Source organism: Paroedura picta, chromosome 5 (assembly GCF_049243985.1).
Source record: "Paroedura picta isolate Pp20150507F chromosome 5, Ppicta_v3.0, whole genome shotgun sequence".
Lineage (NCBI taxonomy): Eukaryota > Metazoa > Chordata > Lepidosauria > Squamata > Gekkonidae > Paroedura > Paroedura picta.
In genome coordinates, this window is record NC_135373.1 from 40430462 (window position 1) to 40458013 (window position 27552).

The 27552-nt window shown below is 46.3% G+C and overlaps 1 protein-coding gene across 6 annotated transcripts in view; it reads left to right on the forward strand.

Moving 5' to 3' along the window:
• The window catches only part of COL16A1 (collagen type XVI alpha 1 chain), a 168348-nt gene that overhangs the window by 16089 nt on the left and 124707 nt on the right, over positions 1 to 27552 (forward strand). For all 6 annotated transcript variants that reach the window (XM_077337466.1, XM_077337465.1, XM_077337467.1 and 3 more), the window contains exons 3-4: positions 13135 to 13209; positions 14893 to 15010. In XM_077337466.1, the coding sequence (XP_077193581.1) occupies positions 13135 to 13209; positions 14893 to 15010 (193 nt within the window). The remainder of the gene's footprint in view (positions 1 to 13134; positions 13210 to 14892; positions 15011 to 27552) is intronic.

The following is a 27552-nucleotide window of genomic DNA, read 5'->3' on the forward strand; positions in this document are numbered from 1 at the left end:
CCCACTTCCTGCCTATTCTCTACAGGGGTGTGGAGGGGCTTTAAAAACTCAGGCCCATTCTGCACAAAATTGATAATGCAGTTTCAATGCACTTTAGAAGTAGATTTTGCTGTTCCGCACAGGAAAATCCAGCTGCCAAAGCATATTGAAAGTGCATTATCCTATGTGTGCGGAATGGGCCTCAGAGTGAAGGTTTTGCTCATTTCATATCTCCAGAGAAAATAGGCATTTCTTTCCCATTGGTAGGGCAATAAACTGTGATCTGTTGCACCAAAATCTCTCTCAGACTGAACATGACCATTTCAGCATTCATTCTATACAAAACTGTTCCAGAGTGATATTTTTCAGCTCTCTAGGAGACGTGTAGGCTTCAGATCAAGAAAAAGACCCCCACACACACACACACACTTTTTCAAACTAGCCTTGTGCCTGGTGTTGCCTCTTCCCCCATTCAACAGTCTTATTTGGTGCACTCTAAGCAGCACAAGCGTTCAATGTCTGTGCTTCTGTTTCTATCGGCTCAGCAAAACAGGCAGGTGTCTGCCCCCCTAGAGCATAGGGCCTGAAGCATCCGTGTGAAATCTTACGATTGCACAATGGGACTATCGCAGCTTCAGCATAAAGAGGAAACAATTTTCAATTATCCTCCCCATTGCAAAGAAATATAGATGCACACAGTTGAAGGGGGTCGGTCAGGGTGAGAGAAGAGGCTCGTGGAGCCAGGAGAGCCCCAAGGCCCTTGGCGCCCCCCAACATGACGCCCGTAGGGAAGCAATCTGTCATGGTTCCTCAGCCACAGGCTTCTGCCTTTACTCTGTGGCCGCCGCTCCCATGCCAAGCACATTCATGAGCTCCCGCTAGCTTTAATTCATGTCTTGCAATTTTCCAAGGAGGGGGGAGGCAGGGAGCTTAAGTGTTTTTGCTGTGGCTGCCAGTTTTCTTGTCGACTCTTTCCATCTTCCTCCAGATCTTCCTCTTCCCTCTTCTGTGTCACATCATTAGTCCACCTTGCTCAATACTGTTGGTTCCTGTTGTGGTACCATTTCTCCATGGTCCCAAGTCTTCCTCAACATCTGCTACCTGATAGCTGGGTTTTGTGTGCACAGCATGGTCACCACCACTGGTCCATATTTTTGTTCCCTCCACCCACACTTTGATCACCATTCGTAGGATACAGCAGGGGTTGCCAAACTGTGGCTCTCCAGATGTCTGTGGACTACAATTACCATGAGCCCCTGCCAGCATGGCGCTCATGGTAATTGTAGTCTATGGACCTCTGGAGAGCCACAATTTGGCCTCTCCTGGACTATAGGATGCTAGGCTTTTTTCACTCTTCTCAAAGAATCACTCACGGTGAAAAAGGGTACACTTTGCCAATGTACAGCCTATGGCAGCCTTTCTCGACTTTTTTGCCATTGAGAAACCCCTGAACCATTCTTCAGGCATGGGCTGGCAGGGGCTCATGGGAATTGTAGTTCATGGATGTCAAGAGCCACAGTTTGGCCACCCCTGCCATATATGGTCATGTCACCCGATAAATGTTTAGCAAATTTTTAAAAATATGTTAAAATTACTTAACTCCCACCCGTTCAGGAAACCTTTTCAGGGCCATCAAGAAACCCCAGGGCTTCATGAAACTCTGGTTGAGAAAACCCGGCCTGTGGTGTCATTTCAATCAGGAAGTAGTTTTGTAAAGATATTCAGCCAAATGGGGCCCAGAGGGATGACGTGTGTCATTAATAGGACAGGGCAAGGAGAGCACGTTGCTTCAGTAGATTCCCTGTCCTCCGCTTTTCCCTTGTAAATAGCATAGTGGAGTGGAACATGATGCACAAGACTGAAGCCAAAGAATGACCAAGGGATTCTCCAAGAATATCACTTTTGCCAAACTGGGATGCATTCAAAAAGATCACTGGTAGTTGTCAGAGTATCTTGCAGCAATACATTTCACAGCTCAGTTAGGCACTACTGCTAGAGCATGATATTTTGTAAGACCGGCTGCATGCCTGGCTGCAAAATCCACCCCTATTTTCTGAATCTGAATCTGGACTCTGGCTTAGCCCTGACAGTAGCCACCAAAAGGCCATGCATTTATCAAATACTCTCAAAAAGTACACTGACCGCCAGTGTAGCATCTTGGGGCCATAGGTTTCACTGGCCAATTATGTAGTACTTCCAGTCCCTGTCAGTGGCTACTTCTTTTGCCTTTCTCTCAATCTGTAATCTGTAACATATAATAAAATGTGATTGAGGTTGTGGGAGGAGTTCTGACCAACTCAACGCCTACCTGATTAGACCACCCAGGGGGGTCACGCCCTGAAAAACCAATCAGGCAGGAGTCACCCCACCTCTGACTGCCTCCACCTCCCTGATTGGCCCTCAAGGAGGGCCAATCAGATAGGGGACACTCCGTCCTGGATTGCCTTCCCCTCCCCCTTCCACCCACACAAAGAGCTGGCAGTCAGGTGAGATGGCCTGGCAGGGTGGCTGCACCAGTGGCCAGGAGAGATTGGGCTGCAGACCAGCCAGCCCCAAGAAAGGACAGAAGGTCCTGTGCATGCCTCCTTACGCCCGGGATAGCCCTGCCACGCTCTTGACAGGTGTCGATGGTGCCTGCCTGGGTGTGGGAGAGGGGGAGCCAGGGAGGCTTCGCCAGTGGTCGAATGGGGAGAGTCCCCCTTCCTTTCTCCTTTACTCTCTTCTTCTTCTTCTCTCCCTCCCTCCCTCCCTGTTTTGTTCTTCCTGTCGTTTTTGTCTTTCTTTTTCTGTTTCTCTCTGTCTTCCTTTCCCCCTTTACATCCCTTCCTTCCTTCCTTCCTTCCTTCCTTCCTTCCCCCACCTGGAGGGCCTAGTGCCCATTGTATTCTGGGGGTACAACAAGCTTTGCCCCGAGTATACACATATTTTCTTGCATTGCTCCTGTTTTTGTCTTCTGGAGGACGTCTGAAGAGGCTCTGTGCTTTCCTCAGCTCCTCACTCACTCCTCTTCCAAACCTCCATAAAGAATAAAATTGAGGGACATTCCATCTTCCTGACTTACGGGCTTGTTTTTCCCAGGAGCTGGCTAAGGCCGCTGTAAACAGCAGACGCCTCGTGCTCACTGCCCCGTTTGTACTTCCTGCTTTCCCCCAGGGTCCTCCCCCTCGGTACCGTGGCAGCTGCCACCTTTGGCAGAAGAATGTGATAAAAATGCTTCAATAGGTCATGAGCATGTGTGGGTAATGAGGGAGAGGGGAGGGAAGGATGCCATTTTAGAGAGCTGGCATGAAAATGAAGCCAACCTCAACCATAAGTGTTTTTAAAAAGTGGCTTCCTTAGGAAAGGGGACTGATCCGGTAGGAGTGAGATTGGAAATGTTATTTCATTTTGCAGTTGTGGCACAGCTTCCCATTGTGACCACGGGGAAAGTTACTGGGAATACACAGAAGGTCTGTTGTTGTTTGTATTGTATTCACTGCATTGCAACGTTCTGTTATGGGTGGAGAGCAATCCAAAGGAAAGCCAGTTTCTTTTGAAGAAGGGTATCACTAAGGACTAGATGCATGCAACCAGACTTCAGTTTCTTTTGAAGAAGAACAGATGCCTGGATAGTTTCTTCATATCCACCAATGAGTGGCAGCCTTGTTTACCTGTCTAGATCCTGGCTATGTACAATTCCCCTCCATGCTCCTTCCTCCTTTTCAAGTTTTTTGTTGTTGTTGCCTTCCAATTCTTTTGGCTTCCCCTGAAATTCCTCAGGTTCTGTGACTCATAAGGAAACTGCCAATCTCTGTGCGAACGTCCATTTAGGCAAAATCCAGAGCTAATTGAGGAATATAAGGGGCTTCTCACACTTCCCCATTTAAGAAATATTGCTAATCCTTCCTGAAGTTTCTTTGATGTTCCTCCTGAAGAGCAACCAGCAAATTCAGTATCACTTTAGGTGAAGTTTCAGTGGCAACCATTCATGAATAGTTTGTGCTTCCCTTTAGCTGCTTAGAAAGAAACTCAGCTGACAGGCCCAAGGGCATCCCAAGGCCCACGCAGACCCATAGGCTTCCTTTTAAGGGTTTTTTAAAATGCGTCTGGCAGCAAAGCAAGAGCCAGATGTTGCAGCCCAGACACTTCGCAACATCCCTTGGGAGCAATTTTTTCAGAAGCTGTGCTGTCCCTTTATAAAAACCCTGAGCAGCAAACTGTGGCTGCAGCTGCTTTGCAGCCTGTGATTATGGGAGTTGACACAGGGATGCTACATTTCCCACTTCCGAAAGCAATTGCCCAGCCAGGGTCAGTTTTGCCCTTGTGGCTTGTGGCTCTGCTGTGACACCCAGGGTGATCCCTGCCTGGTGATGGCCATGGCCATGGCCAGCTTTAGAAAGAGGGGTAGACAGGATGCAGGGGGAGAGAGCCATTCATAGCCATAGTGTCTAAAGAGAACCTCTGCATTCAGAGGCAGCATCTGGGGAAGGTCTCAGCTTCTATGCCCTGTTGTTGTTGTTGTAGGGTCCTCCGGGGCAAGTTTGACCATGGTGTAAAACAGGATGCTGGACTAGATGGCCCACTGGTCTCATCCAGCAGGGCTCTTCTGACGTTCTTACTATTTATTATGTATTTACTAGGGGCCAAGCCTGTTGCATTTAGGAATACAACAGTTGTTGGATAGGGGGTGGGTGGAAGAACGATGCGGGTGGCCTCTCCCTCCCCCTAGGACCTGGAAAAACTGCAGGCTGGAGGCTCCTGGAAAGGGAACTCAGAGGGAGGGGCAGCTCTCACGTGGCAGGGATCTGCAGCCTCTGAGCCTCAGAGGGAAGTGGAAGGAGGAGGGGGTGGTCAGGGTGGGGGACGGTAGGCGATTGGATGGCTGCTGGACAGACAGGCAAGCCGGATGGAGGAGGAGGAGGCACTCAGGGGCGGGACAGCCACCCTGAGTGGGTGTTAAGCGCTGAGTGGCACTTAAGCCATGAGACATGCTCTTTCTCCAGGGCCTTATCAGAAATGTATTATGTGGAACAGAATGGTGTTTGTAGTGTAGTGTGACCGGGAGATCCGAGGACTGCCTGGCAGCCAGGCAAGGGATGTTCAGAGGTGGTTGGCCACTGCCTGCCTTCACGTCCTGACCCCTAGTGTTCTTTGGATGAACTACCACACAAATCCTTGGAGGTCTCTCGTCCAAATACTAGCCAGGGCCATCCCTGCTTAGCTTCGAAGATATGACAGAATTGGGCTCATAACTGTCTTCCAAAGCTTCTGGGAAGTGCTGCTGAAAAAAAAATCAGCCACTACAACAGCTCCCCATCCTTGGCTGCTTCCCCACAGAGGTTTGTTTTTGGCTGGGTGCCCGAATGGGAGCAGGTTTTCTTTGGAGGCTTCATAGACAGCATTTCCCAGTGGTCTGCTATCCCGGCTTCACCCTGCTATGCTCTGATCCTACCCAAACCTGGGAATCATTCAGAAAAAATAGCAGACAGAGCCTGTGTGTACCTTGTTTGGGTGGGAAAGTGTGTACTTTTGCAAGTCCTCCCCGCATCCATATTATTTGTCTTTCCTCACTCCCCTAGCCCCCATCCCTGCCCTAACCTGCATCACAGAGGCTTTAAAAAAATCAGCAATTGTTGTATCACTAAGGTGTAGCACTCTAGCAAGTACCCCATTTTTTAAGTCTGAAAAAGCCCTCCAGTAGCACTAGGACAGGTGAGTAAAGGAACATGCAGGGAAAGCTGGTGCAGCATGGAGAATCCTTACTAAGTGAATGTAACTTCTGTTGGTTCCAGCAAGCGTCTGGTCACCATGCTTGTGCTTCGCATTGAACACCAAAATGTAAATAGAAATGCTAAATATTATTTTGTTTGTTCAAAACCGCTGCCAGTAAAACTGGAGGCTCTGTTTAACCATTGATATTCTTGTCTTACCTGAATTTGTCTTTGTTTACAACCTGTCCACAAGATACACATAGATGGGGGGGGGTTTCTTTGTTTTGTCTTCAGTCTGTTACTTTGCTCTGCCCGATCACAGAGACAGACAGGGCATTGCTGAAGACTGAGGCAACTTTCCCATTTTCCAAGGTAGAGATAATGACTGGAGGAGTACGTCAAAAGGAGTTCCATTTCTCTTTTCAAGACACGCGTTAACTTCAGCCTGTTGGCAGCAACGCTTCCTTGAAATCAAACAAGATGCTTGGCTTCAGACTTTTCCAACACTTGGAGTAAAATAATGCACACGCATTAGCCCTGCCATGGTGTTTGGTCCGAGACGGAGAGAAAGAGAGTTAGAGTAATTGGATTCTGGAAGATTCACTAATCGATGGTTTGTTTAGTCCGTGTTGTCAGCCACCCTTCCACCAGAGCTAGTCCTCAGAGTGGTTCAAGAACCAAATTAAACAATATAAGCTGAAACACCACGGGAGTGGAAAGGGGTAGGGGTAGGGGTAGGGGATCGCAACCAAAGTATGGTAATGCCATTAGGTTTTCAAGGCAAAAGACAAACAGAGGTAGTCTGCCATTGCCTGCCTCTTGGTAGCAGCACTGGACTACTTTGGACCTCTCCTCTCCGAGTACAAACTAGGGCCAACCCTGCTTAGTTTCTGAGATCTGATGACTTCGGGCTAGCCGGGGCCATCCAGGTCAGTGGCAAAACACTTTTCAGTACTACAATAAGAGAAGCTAGTTTTCAGGCAGACGTGCCAACAAGTAAATCCCCGTAACAGTCTAAGTCCAAAGCCTTCTGGAACAGGTGAGGACTTTAATCCAATCCAGATAAGGGACTGGACCACCACTACCGCCCCCATCTTGGATCCCAAGCACCAGAAATATTTCTGCCAAATGCATGGGGAGGGAATGTGCCATAAAATGACTTAATCAATGTGAGGCTGAGACCTCCTGCCCACCGGGGCTAAGGGCCAAATTAATGACCTGGCAAGAGTCATGGAAAGGAATTAGTGAAGAAAGGGTGGAGATAAATCATCTAAATCAAGGGTCTGGCACTGATGTGAGACTCTGTACTGAACCAATATGGCTCTTCAAAAAGGGTAAGAAATCTTTAAGCTGTAGCAGGCTTTGATAAATTTTCTTTGGCTCAAGGAGCCGGTCAAGGTCATTTAGGAACCAGACTCATTTTTTAGCCTTCAGGCTTTCATTTTTTACTAGGAATGTGCACTGGGAAAAGGTCCGATACTTTTCAGATTCGCTTTTTCCTGATTCGGTGAAATTTGAATTGACAGAATCACTGATTCGGGACATCCATTCAAGTTTCGGTAATCGGCTGCTAGCAGAGTTTATTGACCTGCTTGTGTCGGGTTAGCAAAGTGTAGTTGAGCCACTACAAACGGCTTTGTTCTGTTTTCTACCCCTTGTTGCATTTCTGAATTGTTGTGGTGTGCCATTTAAAATGTCCGTAACACTTCCTACAATACCCTTTACCCACCCCCGCCACCCTTTTCCACCATGTGCTGTCCTGCAGACATTTTGTTAATGTCCTGAGTTGAGCATTGTAACGCAAAACCAAGTCCTATGGCAGCACCATTGAGATACCTTGATTCCACTGAGTCAGTGGAGTCATGGCATCTCAGTGGTGCCACTATAGCACTGAAGTGTTATGTTGGTTTAATGCTCAACTTAGAACGTTGGTTTTTTTTTTTAAGTCCACAGAAGGCCAAAAAAGGGAGGGAGGGAAAGTAGCAATGTATGAAATGAGATGGCTCATTAACAGGAGGAAATTAGCTGTCTGAAATCCCCATTCCTGTGTTACTTCACTCCAAATCGGGCCCGTAACGAATAACATCCGGTTTAGAACGGTAATGTGAAAATCTTCATGCTTGTCCTCTGAGACAGCTTGGAAGGCTTAGGAAGAAATTTGCTCATCCTTAACCATCTTCTGACAAATATCCCCCCAGGGAGATGGCTCCTCTAATGTGGAAAGTAGATAAGGATCAACCCTCCTTTTGCCAGAATGGGGGAGTTGTTCCCATTGTGTTCTGCCTCAGACTTGTTCCCCCAGCAAGCCTGCAGCCCACGGAAAAATGCGTAGCTCTCTTTTGTGTCACCCAAACACTGACTTAATCAGGGACACAGCCAACTGTGCAACAGTAGCAGAAATTAGATTCAAATGAGTAGCCATGTTGAAGTAGCACAATAAAATCAGAGTCCAGTAGCACCTTTAAGACCAACAAAGATTTATTCAAAGCATGAGCTTTCGAGTGCAAGCTCTCTTCCTCGTGGTCAGTTTGGCTGCCCAAGCCATTGGGCTGATGACTTGGGAGGGGCTGTCCCCAGGGTAGGCCTGTGCAAAGTAGGTGGGAGCCACCCCCATTGGAAGAAGCCAAGAGCCCCCACCCCACTAGGGTCTCCAGCTCTTGGTGGAGAAATACCTAGGGCCATTTCGCACGGCTTCAAAATAGCACAATGGTTGCTAATTGAAAACGCTACTAATTTGCCTTAACGCACGACGTCGCAGACAACCTGCAACACTCCTGAAACCAATCAGCAAAAAGCGCTTCGTTGTAGTGCTTTCAGGGGAATCCAGAAAAGTGGATTCACCCTCCGGATAGCGATACACTCCTGCAACCAATCTGCAACACTAGCGCTAAAGACCTGTGCGTTACCATTGTTGCGGGTTCTTCAAAGTCCCTCCCGCTGGCTCTCTCCTCCGATCTTCCGGCGAAGCAATCGCCATTTTTTTTTCTCCGAGTGAGCGGGGATAAACGCACCAGCGAGCCTCTTTCTGTTTAGAGGCTTCCCTGGCTTCAGTCCTTCACCTTTAGTCACTAAGCACAAACCATATAAAAGCCCGTTTGCTGAAATAAAGTCCCTTTATTTTTTACACATTAATTCAGCCGAAAATCGGGCCCGTGAGAGGGGGGGGGATTTTTTTTTATCACTCGAGGCAGCGTGCCAACGATCATACAATCAAACGACAGCTCACATTAGGCAGCTGGATGGGTCTCTCCGTTGCAACGAATCTACCTAGATTCGTTGCTATGGGTCTGTTTTTTTTTTTAAAAAAACCTTTCTTAAAGGGAAAGGGGCTGTTTGGGAGCATGCTAACGGCTGCCAATTGGCTGCTTGACGGCCAGGGGCGGGACGAGCTTGGCAATAGCGCTTCCTTTCTAGCGATTTCTGCCGAGACCGGAAGCCTGTGGGAAACGCTAAAAAACGCAACTGATTCCACTACAAAGGCAGGTATGCATAACGACGAATTCCACTATTTTAAATGGAGATTTTTCATTCCGCAAACAATTTGCAACAAAGATCCCCGTGCGAAAAGGCCCCTAGAGATTCTGGAGATGGATCCTGGGGAGGGGAGGGACCTCAGGAGGATACACTGCTATAGAGTCCACCCTCCCAAGCTGCCATTTTTTTCTAGGGGAACTGATCTCTGTTGTTTGGAGATGAGATGTAATTCTGGGAGACCTCCAGGCCCTACCTGAAGGTTTGCTTAGACGTTCCCCGAAATCTGGGAGCCGGTGGCCCATGAATATTATTAAATATATCTATAACATAAGGTTAGTTAGTAAGAGTTTATATTTAAAATTCATTTTTGTCAGAAGATGATTCATTCTACATTTTGTTACTCTTCTAGGTAGAAGCGTAGGAATTATTTTTCCACATTGACAAGTGTTACATTTGGGAGTATTATGTGTGTGTAGCAACCTTGAGCCTGCTGAGATATCCTGGGCCAGAGAAAGAGGAATCAAAACTCTTCTCGGGTTATTTGCTTTTTTGGAGAGCCAGTTTTACATGATATATTTTATTTATTCATTAAATATGTATTCTGCCCAGTCTCAAGTGATTAACTTACATTGTATGAATTAAAAAATAATAATACAAAATAAAATACCATTTAAAACCTAGTTTACATTAAAGTCCAGAATACAATCTATACTAATGTCGTCCATAAAATTCTACTACGGGACCGGGGAGGGCATGATGCAGTTTGCCAAGTAATCGACCGGTTGATGCAGATGTAGGCAGGAGATCAGATGTTAACTCTTATTGGGCCTCAGCTGTATGTTGACAGAACAACTCTGCCTTGCAAATGATCCACAAATCACGTTTACCTTATTTAATGCTTTATTTTTGTTAAATAAACCTTTGTTGTTCATCTCCCCCTGTGTCTTGTCTGTGAAGACAAAAAATCTAAGAAACAGGGTTTTTTATTTACCACAGCATTGGTTTAGCAGGTTTCCAGATTAGGGATCATGTGGCTTACATGCCACCAATCTGTAATTTAAGCTTGTGACCCTCTTTTTTATTTGCTTGTGGGTGCTTGGAATATAAAGAGTCTATAGGAGATACCGGGGGGGGGGGATTATGAATTCTTCAGTCCAAAAGGCAATTGCCTCAGAGCCTTCCTGTTGGATATTATTCTCTGTGCGATGTCTCCAAACTTTGACTCTCTTCACCATAGAGTTAGTGAGATAGATAGGAACACTGACCACTCACCTTTTGATCTCACTGACCTGCCCCTAAAGGGTAATTTCCTGGTTCCTGAGTCTTCTCTCTCTTCTCCTCCATCCCTCAAGCCTGCAATATGGTGGGCACAGAGATGCTCTCCATCCAGCTATTCAGGTTAGAATAGGAATCTTCTCTTTACCTCTTTATGTGTAGAATTAATAAATAGTTCCAATATTAGTTAAGTACAACTTTGGAGAATGTGCTTTTCTTCGTTTGTTGTTTTCTGACCACATGCACTCAGCAGCACACTGTGCTTATCAGACAAACTAGGAACTCTGCTAACTTTCGGGATATTAGGACTTTACCACCAGTCTAAGAGAATTTCAGATCCTTCTAACTCCATAGCCTCCACAGTTTGCCATTGCCTTCCTCTGCAGAGTCTTCCTTGGTGGTCTCCCATCCAAGTACCACCCCTGCTTAGCGTCTGGGATCATGCTATGCCATTCCACATCCCTGGATTGGAGGCACAGAGGCACTCTTCAAGGGCAGCATGTTCCCCTGTCTAACATCAGATACCCCAGAGAGAAACGGAGAGAGATCCTGCATCTCCAAGATGCTCCTCTCTCTCTCTCTCTCTCTCTCTCGCTCTGACTCTCTCTTCTGGTGTCTAAAACTGTAATTTCATCTCATGCAATGCAAACATCCATCTACCAACTCTCCCAAGCCCCAGCAGGAATTTGGCCAGATCCCTTTCCTGCTATTCAAAGCTCATTGAGGGAATATTAAGATAGTCCTTTCAGACCTGCGGGCCAGATTGATACTACTACCCGAAGAAGTCACGGCTTACAATCAGGCCAGATTGATCTGCAGTAAAGAGAATCCAAGCCCGTAGCATGTCATTCCACTTTATTTATTCCTGCCTATCAAAAAGTTGGGACTCCTTCTTAAACAAGTTAAGGTTCTTCAGGTATGTTGACATCACCTATAGCTGGTCCCCTTCCTTGCCGAGCCTGCAGGCACTTGGAGAAAAGGTAGCAGGTGCCACTGCAAAATGTTTGCCACAGGTAATACTTCAGGGTTTCTTTGTGTGGGGGCAGGGTAGAGAAGGGGAATCTACCATTTAAATACATTTGAACTTCTATTTGAGGAAGGTGGGTGTCTGCTTGTCCCCAGCCCCCTCCACAGGATATGGTTTTTCAGGTTCTAGTTAAGTGACATGTTCATTTAAATGAAACATTTCAGAGAATAAACGATTGCAGGCCGGCCTCTTTGCCTGATGGATTGATTTTACAGCCCACCTTCCTCACCGAGACGCAAGGTGGCTTATTACAAAATATAAAACAGTGCTGTCAGATAGCGTAAGATAACCAAATAGGATTATGAAATTAGAAACAAAAAGATTGTAAAGCATCATGACATGACCTAAGCACTACAGAAAATGGAATCACAAAAGCAGAAAATGCATTAAGAATAAGGTAATACAAGCGATAAACAGTGGAACAGACAGGCTGCCGTCCTGTTCCCTTTCTAAAAGCACGTTCCAGAACCAGTCCCAGCTTCATTTATAAAAATGCCCTCCTAAATGTTTCTACTGTATTCTTTCTGTGGAATGACAAGTGCTGGAGGCTTCCTGACCTCCTCAAGAAGCCCATTGTGCAAAAGAGGAACCACAACAGAGAATCGATGAAGATGGGCAGATTGTTGCTATTGCTCATTTTGCATGGTGGCACCTTCAGAAGGCTTTGCTCAGATAAGTGAAGTTGATACAGCAGAGCATAGCAAGAGGCAAGTAGCTGACGGCACCTTCCATGAATTGCTTGACCAGAGTCCCAGAATTCCCTGTGGGGTCCTGAAGTTGCCTTGCTCATCTTCCTAACCTTCTGTTTCCATGTTCTGGCCCATCTGGCTCCCTATCACTTGCCCAGTTGTTATGTCTGTTTCTCCCTGCCTGGAGGGTGTACTTCCCTTTGATTATAAGAACTGTTCTGTGTGAGACTGAATTTGTGTACAGAAAGGGGAGGGGGTTGCCTCTATAATGGCTTTATGATTCCTTTTGCCTTGGTCTTTGGAGTCTGGTGATGCGATTTGTATTCTTCTGAATAAACCACTGAGTTTCCCAGCCAGAACTCTGTGTTTGCCATTTTTTGGGAGATTTGCCACGGAACATGACACTGCGGGTCTGTGGCTCCAAGGACACAAAGGACAATTGTACCTTGAGCTGAGCTTAGTAACCGATCTCCAGCCAATGGAGTGACTGCAGAATGAATGTAATAATGCATATTTCACCTAGTTTCTGTTAGTAACCAGGCTACGGTGTTTTCCACCAATTGGAGTTGCCAAGTTGACTTCAAGGGTACATCCACGTAAAGTGCATTACAGTAGTCTAAATCACGATGTTACTGTGGCATCAGTCCAAGTGGCCAGATTGGCCAAGTTGAGATAGGGGGGCTATCTTCTGGGCTAAATGGATGGAAGAAAGCATTTATTGTAGTTGTGTTAATTTATTTCTTTAGCAGTCATGGAGGGTCCAGTGCTGGCTCTGAACTGAGTCAGCAAGGGACAGCTGAACCCCAGGGAAAATGGGAAGCACAAATGTCCTTCAAGAACCTCAGGCTTCCCAACCAGCATCATCTCCGCCCTGTCAGGATTCGCTTTCAGCTTGGTCACTCTTAGCTATGCAAACACAGCAAGCATGAATATCTTTCCAAATGTATGAATGCCTTGATGTCCAAAGCACTTGACAAGCATTCCATTGTGTACCTTGTAGGGGAGAAATGTCCAGAAATGCGGCAGGAAGGTCTCCGGCTGGACCCAAGCAGCGACAGCCATGTAAATATAACTGGTGAGTATGTTTTTTTGTTCCTGGAGGCATATTTTTCATCACCAGAAACATCTCTATTTCTCTTCCTTCCCTGGCAATTGGGCAGGAAGGGGGTCCCAACAAATCTTCAGTGTGCTGCTGCTACCCAACCTGGTCCTGGGGAGTATTTCCTGCTGCTGCGCTTGTCTCTTGCAGAAGCTAGAGGCAACAGGCAGGACTACCTCAACCATATATGCAATTCAAGGGGTGCTGGAGCACTGTCCTAAGATTAAAGAGGCATTCCCCAGACTCCTTTGCAGTGGCACAGAGGAAAGTCTGCTCAGAAAAGTTCTGCAAAAGGCACATACAAATTGTTCTGGGAAGTGGCTACAATGAAGCTGTGTTCCCAGGTTGGCCCGTATGGGTAGGGTTACTAGTCCCCAAGTGGGGCCTGGGGTTCTTTAGGACTTACAACTGGTATCCAGTCAACAGAGATCAGTTCCCCTTGAGAAAATGGCAGCTTCAGAGGATGGATTCTACGGCATCACATCTCTGCTGAATTCTTTCCCATCTCTATAGTTCGCCTTCTTCAGGCTCTGCCCACAAATCTCCAGGATTTTACCTGCCTGGAAATGGCAACTAGTCAGAGGCCCAAACATTGTGGCTGGGACTGGGATTGGAGACTGGAGGATGGGTGGTCCTGAGCCTCATGAAGCCTCCAGATTTCTCTTGTAGTCACCAAGTTCTTGTCCTCCAAAACACGTTGGAAATTTATTTCTTCAGCAGATTTACATCTCACGGTCTCCAAATTATGTCTGGAGTACAGAAAAACAGGCTGACTCCCTCCTCCCAAAATCCTTGCCTTAAAGGCTTTCATCGTATGCCAGCAAGGAAATGCAATGAAACATGCAGGTCACTTCTGTGAAGGCTAGCAGCATACCTCATCAAAGATTGTTCAAATTTTGGCATTTTTCCCCATCCATCAGTGGCAGGGAATGTGATGTATACAAAGAAGGCCAAAAATTTAGATTTCAGGTTCTGAGAAAGACTTTGCTTGACCTGAGGCCCTGGAAAACCACTGCCAGTGAAACTTTGCAACATTTATTCCAATGTACAGTGGCCTGATTTTGGTTCTGGGCAATTCTATATATAACTGGGGGAGGAATCTCATAAACCCATGCATGTTATGCATTTGGTGAGATTAAGCACCAGTTTTAGGTACCTGGGAGGTGGAAGGCTGTGGGACAGCCCAATCATATTAGATATTGGAAGCTGAGCAGTTTTGCTACTTGAATGGAAGTCCACCAAGATATGCTCTGCAGGGGAAGGCCATGGCAAAACCACCTCATAGAATCATATAGAGTTGGGTCATCTAGTCTAATCCCCTGCACTATGCAGGACGCTTACAACCCTATTGCTCATCCACTGGAACCTGCCGCCCCCTTCAGCCTTAACAGAATCAGCCTCTGTTTAAAAATTTCCAAAGATTTTCCGCTTCTACTTGTCTTGAAAGCCTCTTTCTGGGGTCGCCATGAGTCAGTTGCAACTTGACGGCATCTAGCTATCCATTAATATCTAGATAGTGGATATCCATTAAGCTTGTGTCAGCAATCTCTACTCATGTGCAGGCACTAGGAATTGTGCCTATTCCACAAGGATGCAAGCAGTGAGTATATGGGCTTCTGCACTCCTGGCTTGACCCTTTCTTCTGTGTCTGTGTTGCAGGATTTAATCTCATTAGAAGGTTTGCCCTCCTGAAGACCTCAGCCATCAAGAAAATCCGCAATCCCAAAGGCCCCATGATTCTGAGGCTGGGTAGCACTCCGCTGGTCCAAACGACAGAGTAAGTGTGCCATTCCTGGCTTTAAAAACCAGCCTGCACCTGCATTTGTATGTCTCCACACATTAAGTAAATGAATCCAACCACCACTCTCTGTTCTAACCATGAGATCGGGGATTTATCTGTTGCAGAGATAATAGCAGAGTTTGCATATAAGATCAGCTCCCAGGGCGCATCTATGCTACACACTTAAAGGATTGTGATAAGCATTACTTCTCCCTAGGGAATCCTGGGAGCTGTAGTTCTGTAATGGATATCCAGCAGAGAATTATCAACAACATCACCATGAAAACGATAAGCTAGAAATGAGTACACAGGGTACTGAGTGTTAGTGGGGAAACCAGAGTACTATTGTAAGCAGGATTATACCCTTCTATTTTGTGAGTTTAGGCTTGCGCTGTCAGTCTGTTTTTATTAAGAGAGAATGGTTTCTTTGAGACCTGACTAGGGATGGTCACAAACCGGGGGGGAATGGTTCGGTTTGTGGTTTGTGCCATGCCTGGTTCGTGAATTGTCATGAACTTTTAGCTGCCAGACAAACAAGCAAGGTTCGTGATTCAATAGAACAGCTCCCTGGTATGCTAGAGACTCCAAATTCACATGGAATATTCAACTCTCTACCTGCTGTCCAAGTTTTGTGGGGAATGGATTTACAGGATCTGAGTCATTCCCCCTCTTCCGAAGGTGCCCCCAGTAAAGTGTTTCTGGGGAAATAAGAAATGCAGGTTCAGGAGTATATAGAATATATCTTGTGCAAGCTAGAGATATCAAAGTCATAGGGGACCTTCCCCAGATGCTCCTTTTCATTCTATCCAAGTTCTGTCACTTTGAAGTTTGGTAAACATTTAGATTGAGAAGAGACAGTCTGTCTGGAAATGTATCTATTCATGAAGCACCATGAACAGCTTGAAAATTGATGTGCCACAAACTTCACCTTCCAAATCACAAAACGGCCAAAATTCACCATGAACTTTAGTTTGTGAGCTGGTTTGTACCCATCCCCAGGCCTGTCATTGAATGTGCAGCAAAGAGTCTTGAGTCTTTCAGACATGTCCAATTTGTTGTCATCTAAGAAATTAGTCCAGGTGTGATGCAGCCAAACTTGGACTGGAGCAGCCCAGATTCAGATCCTTGCAAAGCTCATTGGTTCAGGCTATTTTCTCATAGGTTATCTGCCTCTGATTGTATCAGAAACTAAACAGTGTTGACTGTGGTTAGTACTTGAATGGAAGACCACTGAGGCTGTCCAGAGGCAGGTTGCAAACCAGCTCTGCTCATCTCTTGTCTTGAAAACACCATGAGGGGTCACCATAAATATATGTAACAGAGTAATCAGCCTGTTCCCAAATAGGTTAGTTGCAGTTTGATGATAAAAATGATGATGAATGACCACAGTCATTGACTGGTGGAGGGTGTCTGCAATTCAGGATCTAGCCAAGATTTTGGGAATTGCATGTGTCCTCATAAGATTCTTGCTGTTCCAAGCAACACTGTCTCTGGGAGCTGAGTTGGTACTATTTGTTCAGTGCCCAGAACTTCAGGGTGTTCCTTGAGTCTTCTAGGCACTGTTCCAATGACAACTGGCATGATCGTAACCTTCCTTCTCCTAGATGTGCTGTAACCCTATCCCCTGGTCTTGGTATTTCGTGGTCTTCTCTTGTTCTCTCTTTTCAGTTCTGCTCCTTCCCAGGATTGCAATGTCAATGATCCAAACCCTATTTTGCATTTTTTCTACTACTACTATGATGATGCTATGCCCCAGGTTAGAGACTATTGGGAACCCCCTTTTTCCCTGCTTCCCCCCAGCAATGTGGTGAGGGTTGCAGCCACATGCCTGGAACCCCTGGGAGAGTATTTTGTGGTCTTCTCTTGTTCTTTTTTTTCAGTTCTGCTCCTTCCCGGGATTCCAATGTCAATGACCCAAAGCCTGTTTTGCATTTTTCTAGTACTACTACTATGATGATGATGATGCTATGCCCCAGATTTGAGACTAACTTTAATTTTTAACTATAAGGTACACTACTTACCCAATAGAAAGGCTATTTATTTTAACAGATATGCCATCCATCCCACAAAAGGAGTTACCTTACACTCACATATATGTCCAATCTATGTCCAGGGGGTCATATTTCTGGGTCCTTTCCATTAAATATGGTATGGTACAGTCATCTTTTTAAAGATGAAAGTGAGTAAATCAAAGAACCTGATAATACATTGTTATAAAACATATCCATTTTAATTTAATTTACTCCATTTGTACCCCACTGTTCTTCCTAGTGGGAAACCAAGGCAGCTTATATCATTCTTCTCTCCTCCATTTTATCATCACAACTACCCTGTACAGTAGGCTCGGTTGAGAAAGGGTGACAGGTTCAAGGTCCCCCAGTGAGCTTCCATGCGATGAGTACAGATTCAAACCCAGGTTTCCCAGCTTCTAGTCTGACACTCTTAACCACTACACCGCCCTGCCTCACTGATATCTATTTGCTGATTTTTATTTAATTTCAAGAGCCTCGGTGGCCTCTGTGAGGGGTACGCCCTCTGCTGGTGGAGTGGGGAAACCTGCCACGTGGAAGCCATGTTCTGTGGAAACTGCCCCAGTCAGTCTCTTTCTTTCAGCCTAACCTACCTTGCAGGGCTGTTGGGAGACAAAATTGCAGTGGACCGAGCTAACACTGTAGTCCTCTCTCTTCTTTCTGTCTTGAGTGAAGGGAAGGCTACAGCTGTGAAATTAATGAATTAGTTCTTTGAGTTGGGACGCCATCATCATGGAACAAGTCTCCATTGGGGTCCCCAATCCGTGCTAGCTTCGTGGGCAAGCAAAGCTGGCCCTGTTAACTACACCGAGAAGCTGGAGGTTCTCCAGGGGAGAGTTGTTGTGGGTGACTCACAGGCCGAGGGCTGGCTAGATGTCTTATTAATCCTAGAAAGTAAATCAGAGCAGAAAACCAACAGAGTCTGGGCGTTTTCCAGGGCCTTACACAATCCGCTGCTCCGTCTGCTTTTTCCTGCTATGCTAAGAGTTGGCACATGACTTGATGGTCTAGACTGCTGGGCTGAAAGAGCTTAAGCTGTTTACTTGCTGGTTCGTTCCTTTCATCAGGGCCCAATGGCCATGCAGAAAGGGAAGATTTGGAAACGGACTGCCTTCTCCTTGCTTTCCAGCTTCTGTCTGTGGAGGTATCCTTAACATTTAAAAGGAGAGGAACTAGGCTAGTCCTTTATGGGCCCTGCACAGGCTCCTCAAACTTGATTCTTACAAAGTAGCTCTGAAACCACACAGCTCCTGGCTTGCCAGTCGGTTGAACAGATGGGTGGACTTTATTGACCGCTTTGGCAAGTACCCCAAGTTAAGGTAAAGAATACATTTTTGCTTCAACCAACCTTTGTAAAACAGTGACATTTCAGTTCTCTGGAAACCTCATAGGAAGTGACTGATAATCACAGCCTGCATTCAGGATATTAACCTAATCGTAGTGGTACATCTGCGGATGCTGCACTGCATTCTGTGTGCAAGCAACAGTCATCAGAACACCAGGAATTTCTAGGGATTTCCCGAAACTGTGTGGTAAAAAAGCCATAGGAATTTGAGAAATTCCCAGAATGTTGCATGATGTTTGCCCCACCAGACTGTTTTGCTCCAACCACTCAATTAAGCAGGAGCCAGGACAGCAGAAGGCTGCCTGCCTCAGCAGGAAACCTGGCCTGGCAAGACCACATGCATGCATCCTATTATGGAGGAATTCCTAGATAGGAAACACAAAGCATAAAAGTGTCTGGTTGAAAAGATAATCGGCAACTCCACGGAAGAAGATCAGCGCAAATGAAATGATTTGCGCAGATCAGCGCAAATGAAATGATTTTCAAGCTGGTGATGGCAAATAACAGTTTATTCCGCCATAAACAATTCCTCAAACTTCCAAAACATCAAAACGAACTCCTAGGTATTTTTTCGGTTTCGGTCAGTGATGTAAGATACTCTTGAATCTTTAATAATAGGTCCTCTTTAAATAAATTCCTATCATATATCAGAAGGGTATGACCTTCATCCCATTGTAATATGTATGTGGTTCAATCTACAAAGGTTTCTATGGTATCTACTACATAGAGGTCTACAAATATTAGCATCACCAAGTGTAAATGCTCTTTAGTAGCGAAGCTAATATTGATGATGCTAATATTTGTAGACCTCTCTATAGTGGGTACCATAGAAACACCCTTCTGATATATGATAGTTCATTTAAAGAGGACCTGTTATTAAAGATTAAAGAGTATCTTACATCACTGACGAAGATACCAAAAAGGAAAAAAAAATGTTCATTTTGATGTTTTGGAATTGTTTATGGTGGAATAAACTGTTATTTGCCATCGCCAGGTTGAAAATCATTTCATTGCTTGTATTACGGCTGACGGGTCTTCACCTGTTGGATGGTGCAGATCAGTGGAAGAGTATTCAAAACCAGGCAGAGCTGCTACTCCGTTTAGCCAACCCACAGAGCACTTTAATGCACTGCGCAGAGAACTGAAACCCCATGCAGATATCATACACCAAGGCAGTCTTGCCCTCTTCCTTTCACCTTCTGAGTGACTTGCTCTGAGTGCTTCAAGCAGAAGGGTGTGCTTTCCTGCTGCTCCTCTTGGCAGGTTGGGCAGGCTGCATATCACTCCAGGTTTCCCAGTGGTCTGGATCGGGTAAGAAATTCCCCATCCATACTGAAATTCTAGGAATTTCCCCTAGTCTCTATGTCCATTACCATAGATCAAAAGAAATTCCTAGAATGTCACCGAACAGTTACATCACATCCTCCCCAAAGTCCGTCCTCCTCAGGATTCCTATCCAAAAGAATATACGTCTGCAGTTGCCAACATCCAGGCGGTGTCTGAAGACCTGGAATTACAACTGCTCTCTGGATCATGATTGCTTTCTTGGAGAGAAAGGCTAGTGGGGCATCACAACCCTAGTGGGGCATCCCAAATCCTTCCTCTCCTCAGAACAGACACTCTGTGAAGTAGGCAGGGGTGAGCGCTATAAGAGGTGAGGACAGCTCTAAGAGAATTGAGAGAATTGAGACTATCCCAAGGTCATCAGCTGGTTGCACGTGGAGGAGTGGGGAATCAAACCCTGTTCTCCAGATTAGAGTCCACCACTCATAACCACTACATCACATTGGCTCTGCACCATGTTCCCCATGTGGTCAAGTAATGTTCAAATGGCTGGTCGGTACAGGGCTACCGTGTGGGGCAAGAGAACATTTTCTTCTGCCTCGTCCCAAGCACTGGGATAGTGTCCAGAACTTCACAGCTCTTAAAGACCATCTACCCCAATGTGGTGTCCGTCAGGTGCCAGGCAGTGTTGACACCTTTCTTGGCTACCACCAAGTGTTTTTAGGACATGAATGGGTTCAGCTGGGACTCTGGCTCAGTCCGGCTTCTGATTATCCCCTGGAGATCTGATTGGCTGGGCTGATTAAAATAATATTTCAGCTGCAGCTAGCCCCTAGTGTTACTTTTATTGTCTCTGGCTTTTCTTCCCCTGGGGCATTTTTGAAATTGCCCCTCTAGCCCCCTGTGCTTGGCCTTCATTCAGTTTGCAGTTGTGTCCAGCATCCCTTGTCAGAATCCTAAAGGTTCCCATAAGCTCCAGAAGGTCGAGGACTCCTGATCTAAGTGCTCCTTGGACCAATGTCACAAAGTTGACAGCTCCCACTATGGAAACCTCATTACTTGTTAGCCAGGCAAAGGCAGAGAAGAAAAGGCCTCCCAGAGGATGCCTGTAAAAAGGATTTTTGGTGCCTTGGAACCTGCGATGGATGCTGTTTTCCAGCTACCTTTCAAGAGCTTCTTTCCCTTCTTATCCAAAGGGTTGATGCCTCTTCCAGTTAGGAAGATAAGTTGCATGTCAGAAAGGAGGCCAGTCACTGCATAGAGCTGCTGGCGTCGCAGATATTTCAAAATGTTTAATGAAACCTGGCTTCGATGATCGCTCAAGCATGTGGCAAGCAGCCCCCCAGGAGGGAAGGGTCCTCTACAAATGAACCAGGGATTGGAAACGACTGGCGCATGGTAGCACACTGCCTCTTCTTTGGAAGCTCTCGCCCTCCTTCCTGGCAACCTCCGCTGTTGTTCTGTTCTGGAAATGCACGTCATCGGCAGCTGTCCGTGGAAGATTCATTGGCCCCACCTGAACCTTGGTACCTCTGGGGGCTCAGGCAGAAGACTTCTTTGGCAAGAGGGCCACCTGTATAGCCTCAGTTCAAACGAAACTGACACACAAAGTCTTCCTCTCCAACCCGTACAGTGTCGTGGCTTGATGCCACAGTTTGACTGTCAGCGAACTGGCATCCGGGTGGGCTGTGTGCTGTGGGGTCTCAATATGATTTTTCAACAAAGGACCACAAGAGTTTCAAGCATTCCAGAGACATTTCCTAGACTTTTAGTTATTCCTACACCACTCCAGCAAGGTAAGCCTGGACGTTCTGATATTGACTGAGGCTGAGAAAATGGCTTTCTTGGACATGAGGAGGGTTACCAATCTCCAGATGCAGGCTGGAGGTTTCCTGAAATTACAGGTCATCTCCAGATGCCAGAAATCGGTTCCCCTGGGGAAAACACCTCACCATCTCCAGATTCCAACTCCAAATCTCCGGGAATTTTCCAGTTCAGTGTTGACAGCTGCTTCCTGAATTGCATTTGTGTATCCCGCTCTGCAGAGCCTCTTGTCACACAGAGTAGTAAGGCAGCAGACATGCAGTCTGAAAGCTCTGCCCATGAGGCTGGGAGTTCGATCCCAGCAGCCGGCTCAAGGTTGACTCAGCCTTCCATTCTTCCGAGGTCGGTAAAATGCATACCCAGCTTGCTGGGGGATAAAACGGTAATGACTGGGGAAGGGAATGGCAAACCACCCCATATTGAGTCTGCCATGAAAACGCTGGAGGGTGTCACCCCAAGGGTCAGACATGACCCAGTGCTTGCACAGGGGATACCTTTACCTTTACCTTTATCCAGCTCTGCTACTGGATCCTCTGTTTCTGGTGCCTCAGATCCCAGAAAGGTCCTGGGGCAGACCATTAATGCACTAGAGGTGTCATGCCAGACTGCAGGCTGGAGTTTTAGTTGTGCCCCACCTCTTCCTGCACCCACACGGGGGAGCATTTGGCCCGGTGCACCTCATCCACCCCCGATTAGTGCTCCTGCACAGGAGCCGGGGCAGTGAAGTTCTCAGTGCATAAACGGTCGCAGAGCTTCAAGGGTCAGGCTGGAGTGGCAGATCCAAGAAGTCAAGCAATCAGATTATTTGCGGTCATCAACCATAGAAAAAAGGTTTTAACAAGAGGTCAGCATATAAAAGAGTAACATCAGTGTGAGTAATAGATAAAATAGTATCAGAATCAAGCTAAAATGTATAATATTGATATATAGAAACACAATTAAAACCAGAATTCAATTTAAGAAGAAGAGTTGGTTTTTGTACCCTACTTTTCACTACCAGAAGGACTCTGAAAGTGGGTTACAATCACCTTCCCTTCTTCTTCCCACAGCAGACACCCCATAAGATAGGTGGGGTTGAGAGAGCTCTGACAGGGCCACTCTGTGAGAACAGCACTATCAGGACTGTGGCTAGCCCAAGGTCACCCAGCTGGCTGTATGTGGAGAAGCAGGGAATCAAATCCAGCTCGCTGGATTGGAAGCCACTGCTCTTACCCATTACACCAAGATGGCTCTTAACCACTACACCACAAATCTTTATGACTTATTATTTGGTATCTAGCAAGCTATGTATATCAAATCACAAAACATTGTACTATGAAAAGTAAAGAAATCTTAACCCAAACAAGAACCCGGGAACCAAAACAGGTTAACTAAAAAGGAAGTGTCTGTAGGCCAATTTGGGGTGCACCAGTATTTATTAATACCACAATAAAAATGAAAAAGCTCCCAAGACTCAGATACAATCAAATCCTATATGTATTCTGATGTCTCAACACCACTGACCAAACCTGGTATTTTTTATAACTACGTTACATTTTAGGTACTTTTTGGTGTACCCCAAATAGGCCTACAGACACTTCCCTTGTTGTTAACCTTTTCTGGTTCCTGCACAGAACTTTGCGACACATCTCGAGACGGAAGAATTTTCATCAACCAGAAGTTTTACAAGACATATTCGATCAGAAAACCCTGAAAGTTTTTCTGAGAGTAGTAAAATAGTCCTAGGCCACAGCTCATTGTGGAAAGGGCAGTGCTCCCAGGTCTCAGTTTCTCCAACAGGACAAGGGCAAAATCTCTCAGACAGCAGGGTCCGACTGTATTTGCCATCTGTTCTGGCTGAGGGGATCTGAGAAGAGAATGTGTTGAAATCTGAGGCTTCCGTTCTCTATACCGTTTGCATGAGCTTGTGTGAAAGCATCTCCTTCGAATCCCCTGGGGTTTCCCCTTGCTCTGTGCTGCTGTCAGCTTTAGGCTGTTTATATGACCGGGTGGGTGGGTGCCCCGGCTGTTGGGAGTAGATGTGTTTCTTTAACACTTGGCTAGCTGGGGGTAGCCTGTTATGCTCTCGGTCTGTTGGTTCTTGTTTTGCTGGGGTGATTCACCAATCAGGCATGTCCCCGGGAAACAAATCAGTGAGCAATAAAAGACAGGTGACCTGCAGCACGTCTCCAAGAAGACGGCACCCTAGATCAGTTTGCATCCGGTGCTCGGCGGTGCCAGAAGAGCGGCGGCCAGAAAGAGTTAGCTCAGGTCTCATTCCTGAGCCAGGGAGGGAAAGCTGCAGGGCAGGGAGAGATGAACTCTTCCCACCCACGCATGGAGACCGATGAACAAACCATCTGAGCTGCGATAACTTAGGGCAGAGTTTTTATCAGCCTTGGTCAACCTGTGGTGCTGCTTGCTGCAGCCTGGGAGATGGTCTGTCCAAGGGTGACAGAAAGAGCACCTCAGCGTCTGCAAAATTAGTATGTGGGTAGCAGTCGGAGGCTGATGAGGGGTGGCCAAAATGGCAATTTTAGGAAAGAGATTTCTGGACTTTCTCAGATAGGTTGCAAAAGGGGGGACCCTGTCAAAGGCCAGCTGCCTTCAGCTTGTTGATCACTGGATGAGGGAGCCTATGTGCCACTGAGAGGGGAAAGGGAGGACATAGGACAAGCCAAGCCAAATAGAGCTTACCCATCCTACACTGTGGCCTTCTGGCAGGGGCTCATGGGAACTGTAGTCCCTGGACATTTGGAGAGCCACAGTTTGGACACCCCTGTTGTAGGATGTATGGTAGGATTGCCAACCTCTAGATGAGTCCTGGAGATCTCTTGGAATCACAGCTGATTTCCAGGCCACAGAGACCACTTCCCCTCAAGAAATGGCTGCTTTGGAGGGTGGGCTCGATGACATTATACTTTGCAGAGGCCCCTTTCCCTTTTAGGGTCCATGATCAAATCTCCAGGGCTTTTCCAACCTGGAGCTGGAATTCTACTGTTTTGCAGTCCCAGGTGGAGAGTAGAAACCAGACTGCCAATCCAGGGCTGATTGGCTGTATTTGGCTTAGTAGCTCACAAGTTTGATGTGCTCCCATTTGGTGAGGCCAGTCTCCCAGTTCCATTTGAATCCTATTCCTGTTTTGCCCCCCTTTCTGCCTTTGGAGGGTGCCTTGATAAAATTAGTAGTTGTGCATTGTTAGAAAAATCCCATCCTTGGAGTCTCTAGAAGTTAAATTTCCGTGGGTGGGTGGAAGCGCCCGGATCCTTAGTTCAGGCGTTGAAATCAAAGCAGGACTAGCTATTGCAGAGTAAATTGAAAGCTACAGGCAGAAAAACACCTTCAACGACGTCAATATGAAGGGGACCTCAGGCATTGATCCTGAATACGATAAATAGAAAAACGCCCTTTGTTTTTGCTGTGGAAGGTTGGAGGCTAAGGTTGGAGCCAGCCCTGTGTTTACTTTTTTATTGCTATTTATATTGCTCTTCGGTTTAAAACCAAAACTTTAGAAGGGGCTTTAATTGAAAGTTAAATCTGTACAGCATACAAATTTACAGTAAGGGATAAAACTCCACCTCACCACAAAAAACAAAACCAAACAACAACTGGGTGATAAATGGATAAGGCTTTATCTGCAAGGTAAGGATTCTGTTACCCAGTCGTCACCACTGCAGAAGTTGAAACGTTATCGTCTGGCCACAGTCTCTTCAATGGCCACCACTTTGCCTCTATCCCCCACCAAAGCCGTGTCACCGGAAAGCTTTTTAAAAATCAAAGTGGTGATTGTTATAGTGCAAAGGCAAGGAAGGTGGCAGTCAGATTAGCTGAGCAGTGGCATCGACTGCCTAAGGCAGGGGTAGTCAAACTGCGGCCCTCCAGATGTCCATGGACTACAATTCCCATGAGCCCCTGCCAGCGAATGCTGGCAGGGGCTCATGGGAATTGTAGTCCATGGACATCTGGAGGGCCGCAGTTTGACTACCCCTGGGGGAGGTGATGAGCAGGTGCTGGACAGATCCTTACCCTCGATCCTTTAGGCTGATCCTACATTGAGCACAGGGTTGGACTAGTTGGCCTAGATGCCTCCTTCCAACTCTGTGATTCTATGATCTTATCTGATTTTGGAAGCTAAACAGGGTGGGAGACCACCAAGGAAGACTCTGCAGAGGAAGGCCATGGCAGATCACCTTTGCTGATCACTTCCATTGAAAGCCCTTTGCTGCAGTTGTCATAAGTCAGCTGTGACTTGACCGCACTTGACACAGACACACAGTGCAAAAGCATTATTAGAGTTGAGAGCAACTATCTGCTAATTCCCCTCAATTCTACATTTTTTTTTAAGCTTGCACTTTTCACTGCAGAGTTATAGGAAGGAATCAGTAGCATTGATAGAGGTGGGTCTTTGGAAAATGCACTCTTTACTGTGCAGATGGCTTGCTAGTGCACTTGAGCTGCGTTCGTTCTGGAATAAACATACCAAAGTCAGGGAAGGTCTAGAAATTGGATGGCTAGAGGAGGACATCATGCCGAGGCTTCAAGAAAACCCACTGCTTTTTGGAAGCCAGGACAGAAAAAAACTACCGTACCATGTCAGTGAAATCAAAATGACCACCAGAAAGAGAATTCTGTCATCATTTTAACACCATAGTCTCAAGTGGCAGCTAACTCAGACCCCTGCTGACACACCACTTTTGAAGTTTCCAAGAAAACGTATAAGAAATGTGCTGTCTTAAAGCTCAGTGGACCTGATTCTTCTCTCTGCCTGCCATTCGCAGGGCCTTGTCTAGAGATGAGGAATGGGAGAAACTCTGCAACAGAGGGACTTTGTATCAGTAACTGATGGGGACGAAGCTCCAGGTTGTTTCCCCGGTGGGGCAATATTGTGCAATCGTAAGAAAAGAATTCCACAGATGAAACTGATCCTGGCTGAAACTCCGGTTCCAGCTCTCCTGATTCTGTTTGGTCTGGAGTTTTACTTTGTGAAATGCCTGGAGAAATGAACACAGATGTTAGCGGCTGTTATTGTTGTCGGCAGGGGTAAAAAATGTTGGACAGACTCTGAGATCTTGGGCCTGTGGTGACCTCATGATAGTATTCCTATAAAACACTCGCTTGTGTTTTGGAAAAAAGATGCTCCTTGGTGATATTTAGGGTTTCCGCCTTTTCTTCCCGGCAGAGGCTCTCTTGTGTCTTTGAGGCCATGAGGGAGAGGAAGCGTCACCTGTAAAGTTCCTTATGTTATTCTGCTATTTAAGGCAGTAAAATCCTTTCCGGCAGGTAATGATGGCCAGGGCCACTTCAAGGTATTTTGTCATCCCAAGCAAGAAGCAGCCGTTCACTCCTAGGCCTTCAGGGCCAGCAGCCAGGTCACAGCCAGACAGGCCCAGGAGGGAGTGCTGGTCACCACCTCCATCCTTTTCCCTGCTGCTGAAGGCTCTGGCGTGCCCCCTTTAAGGCGCTGACTCAAGCAGTCACCAGAATAGCCTAGCTGGAGATGCCTTTTGTGCATTTTACTTATGCAACTCTGAATTGCCTTTAAAAAAAATCCAGTGGTTTCATTTTTATTTTTAAAAATTAACAAAATTAACAGGTGGTATACCAAATTATTGACACTAGCTTGATAGCGTTGGACACCAGGGTATTTTTGACTTGCTTTAAGTCAGATGAGCATTAATATGCACAGTCTTCAAATTCAGGGAGGGTGAACTACCACACAGAAGGAAATATGAACAGCTAAGAGATCGTCTTTCTGACCTGGATGTCCCAGGCTAGTGTGTCCTTGTCAGATCTCGGAAGCAAGGTTGGCTCTGGTTCATTCTCAGATGGGAGACCACCAAGGAAAGTCCAAACCATCTCTTACCTTCCAAACCCTATGGAGTTTCCATACATTGGCTGCAACTAGAGAGCATTTTTCACTGCCAAGAGATGGCCAAGCCAGTTCATATAATAGCGAGACATCAGAACAAAGCAGGCAGGAGAAGAGAACTCAATGGGGAGGTATTTGAGGAAGGAATGCTAAGAGGGACAATTTAAAAGAAAACTAGGACAGCAGCAGCAGAAGCTAGATAGTGACT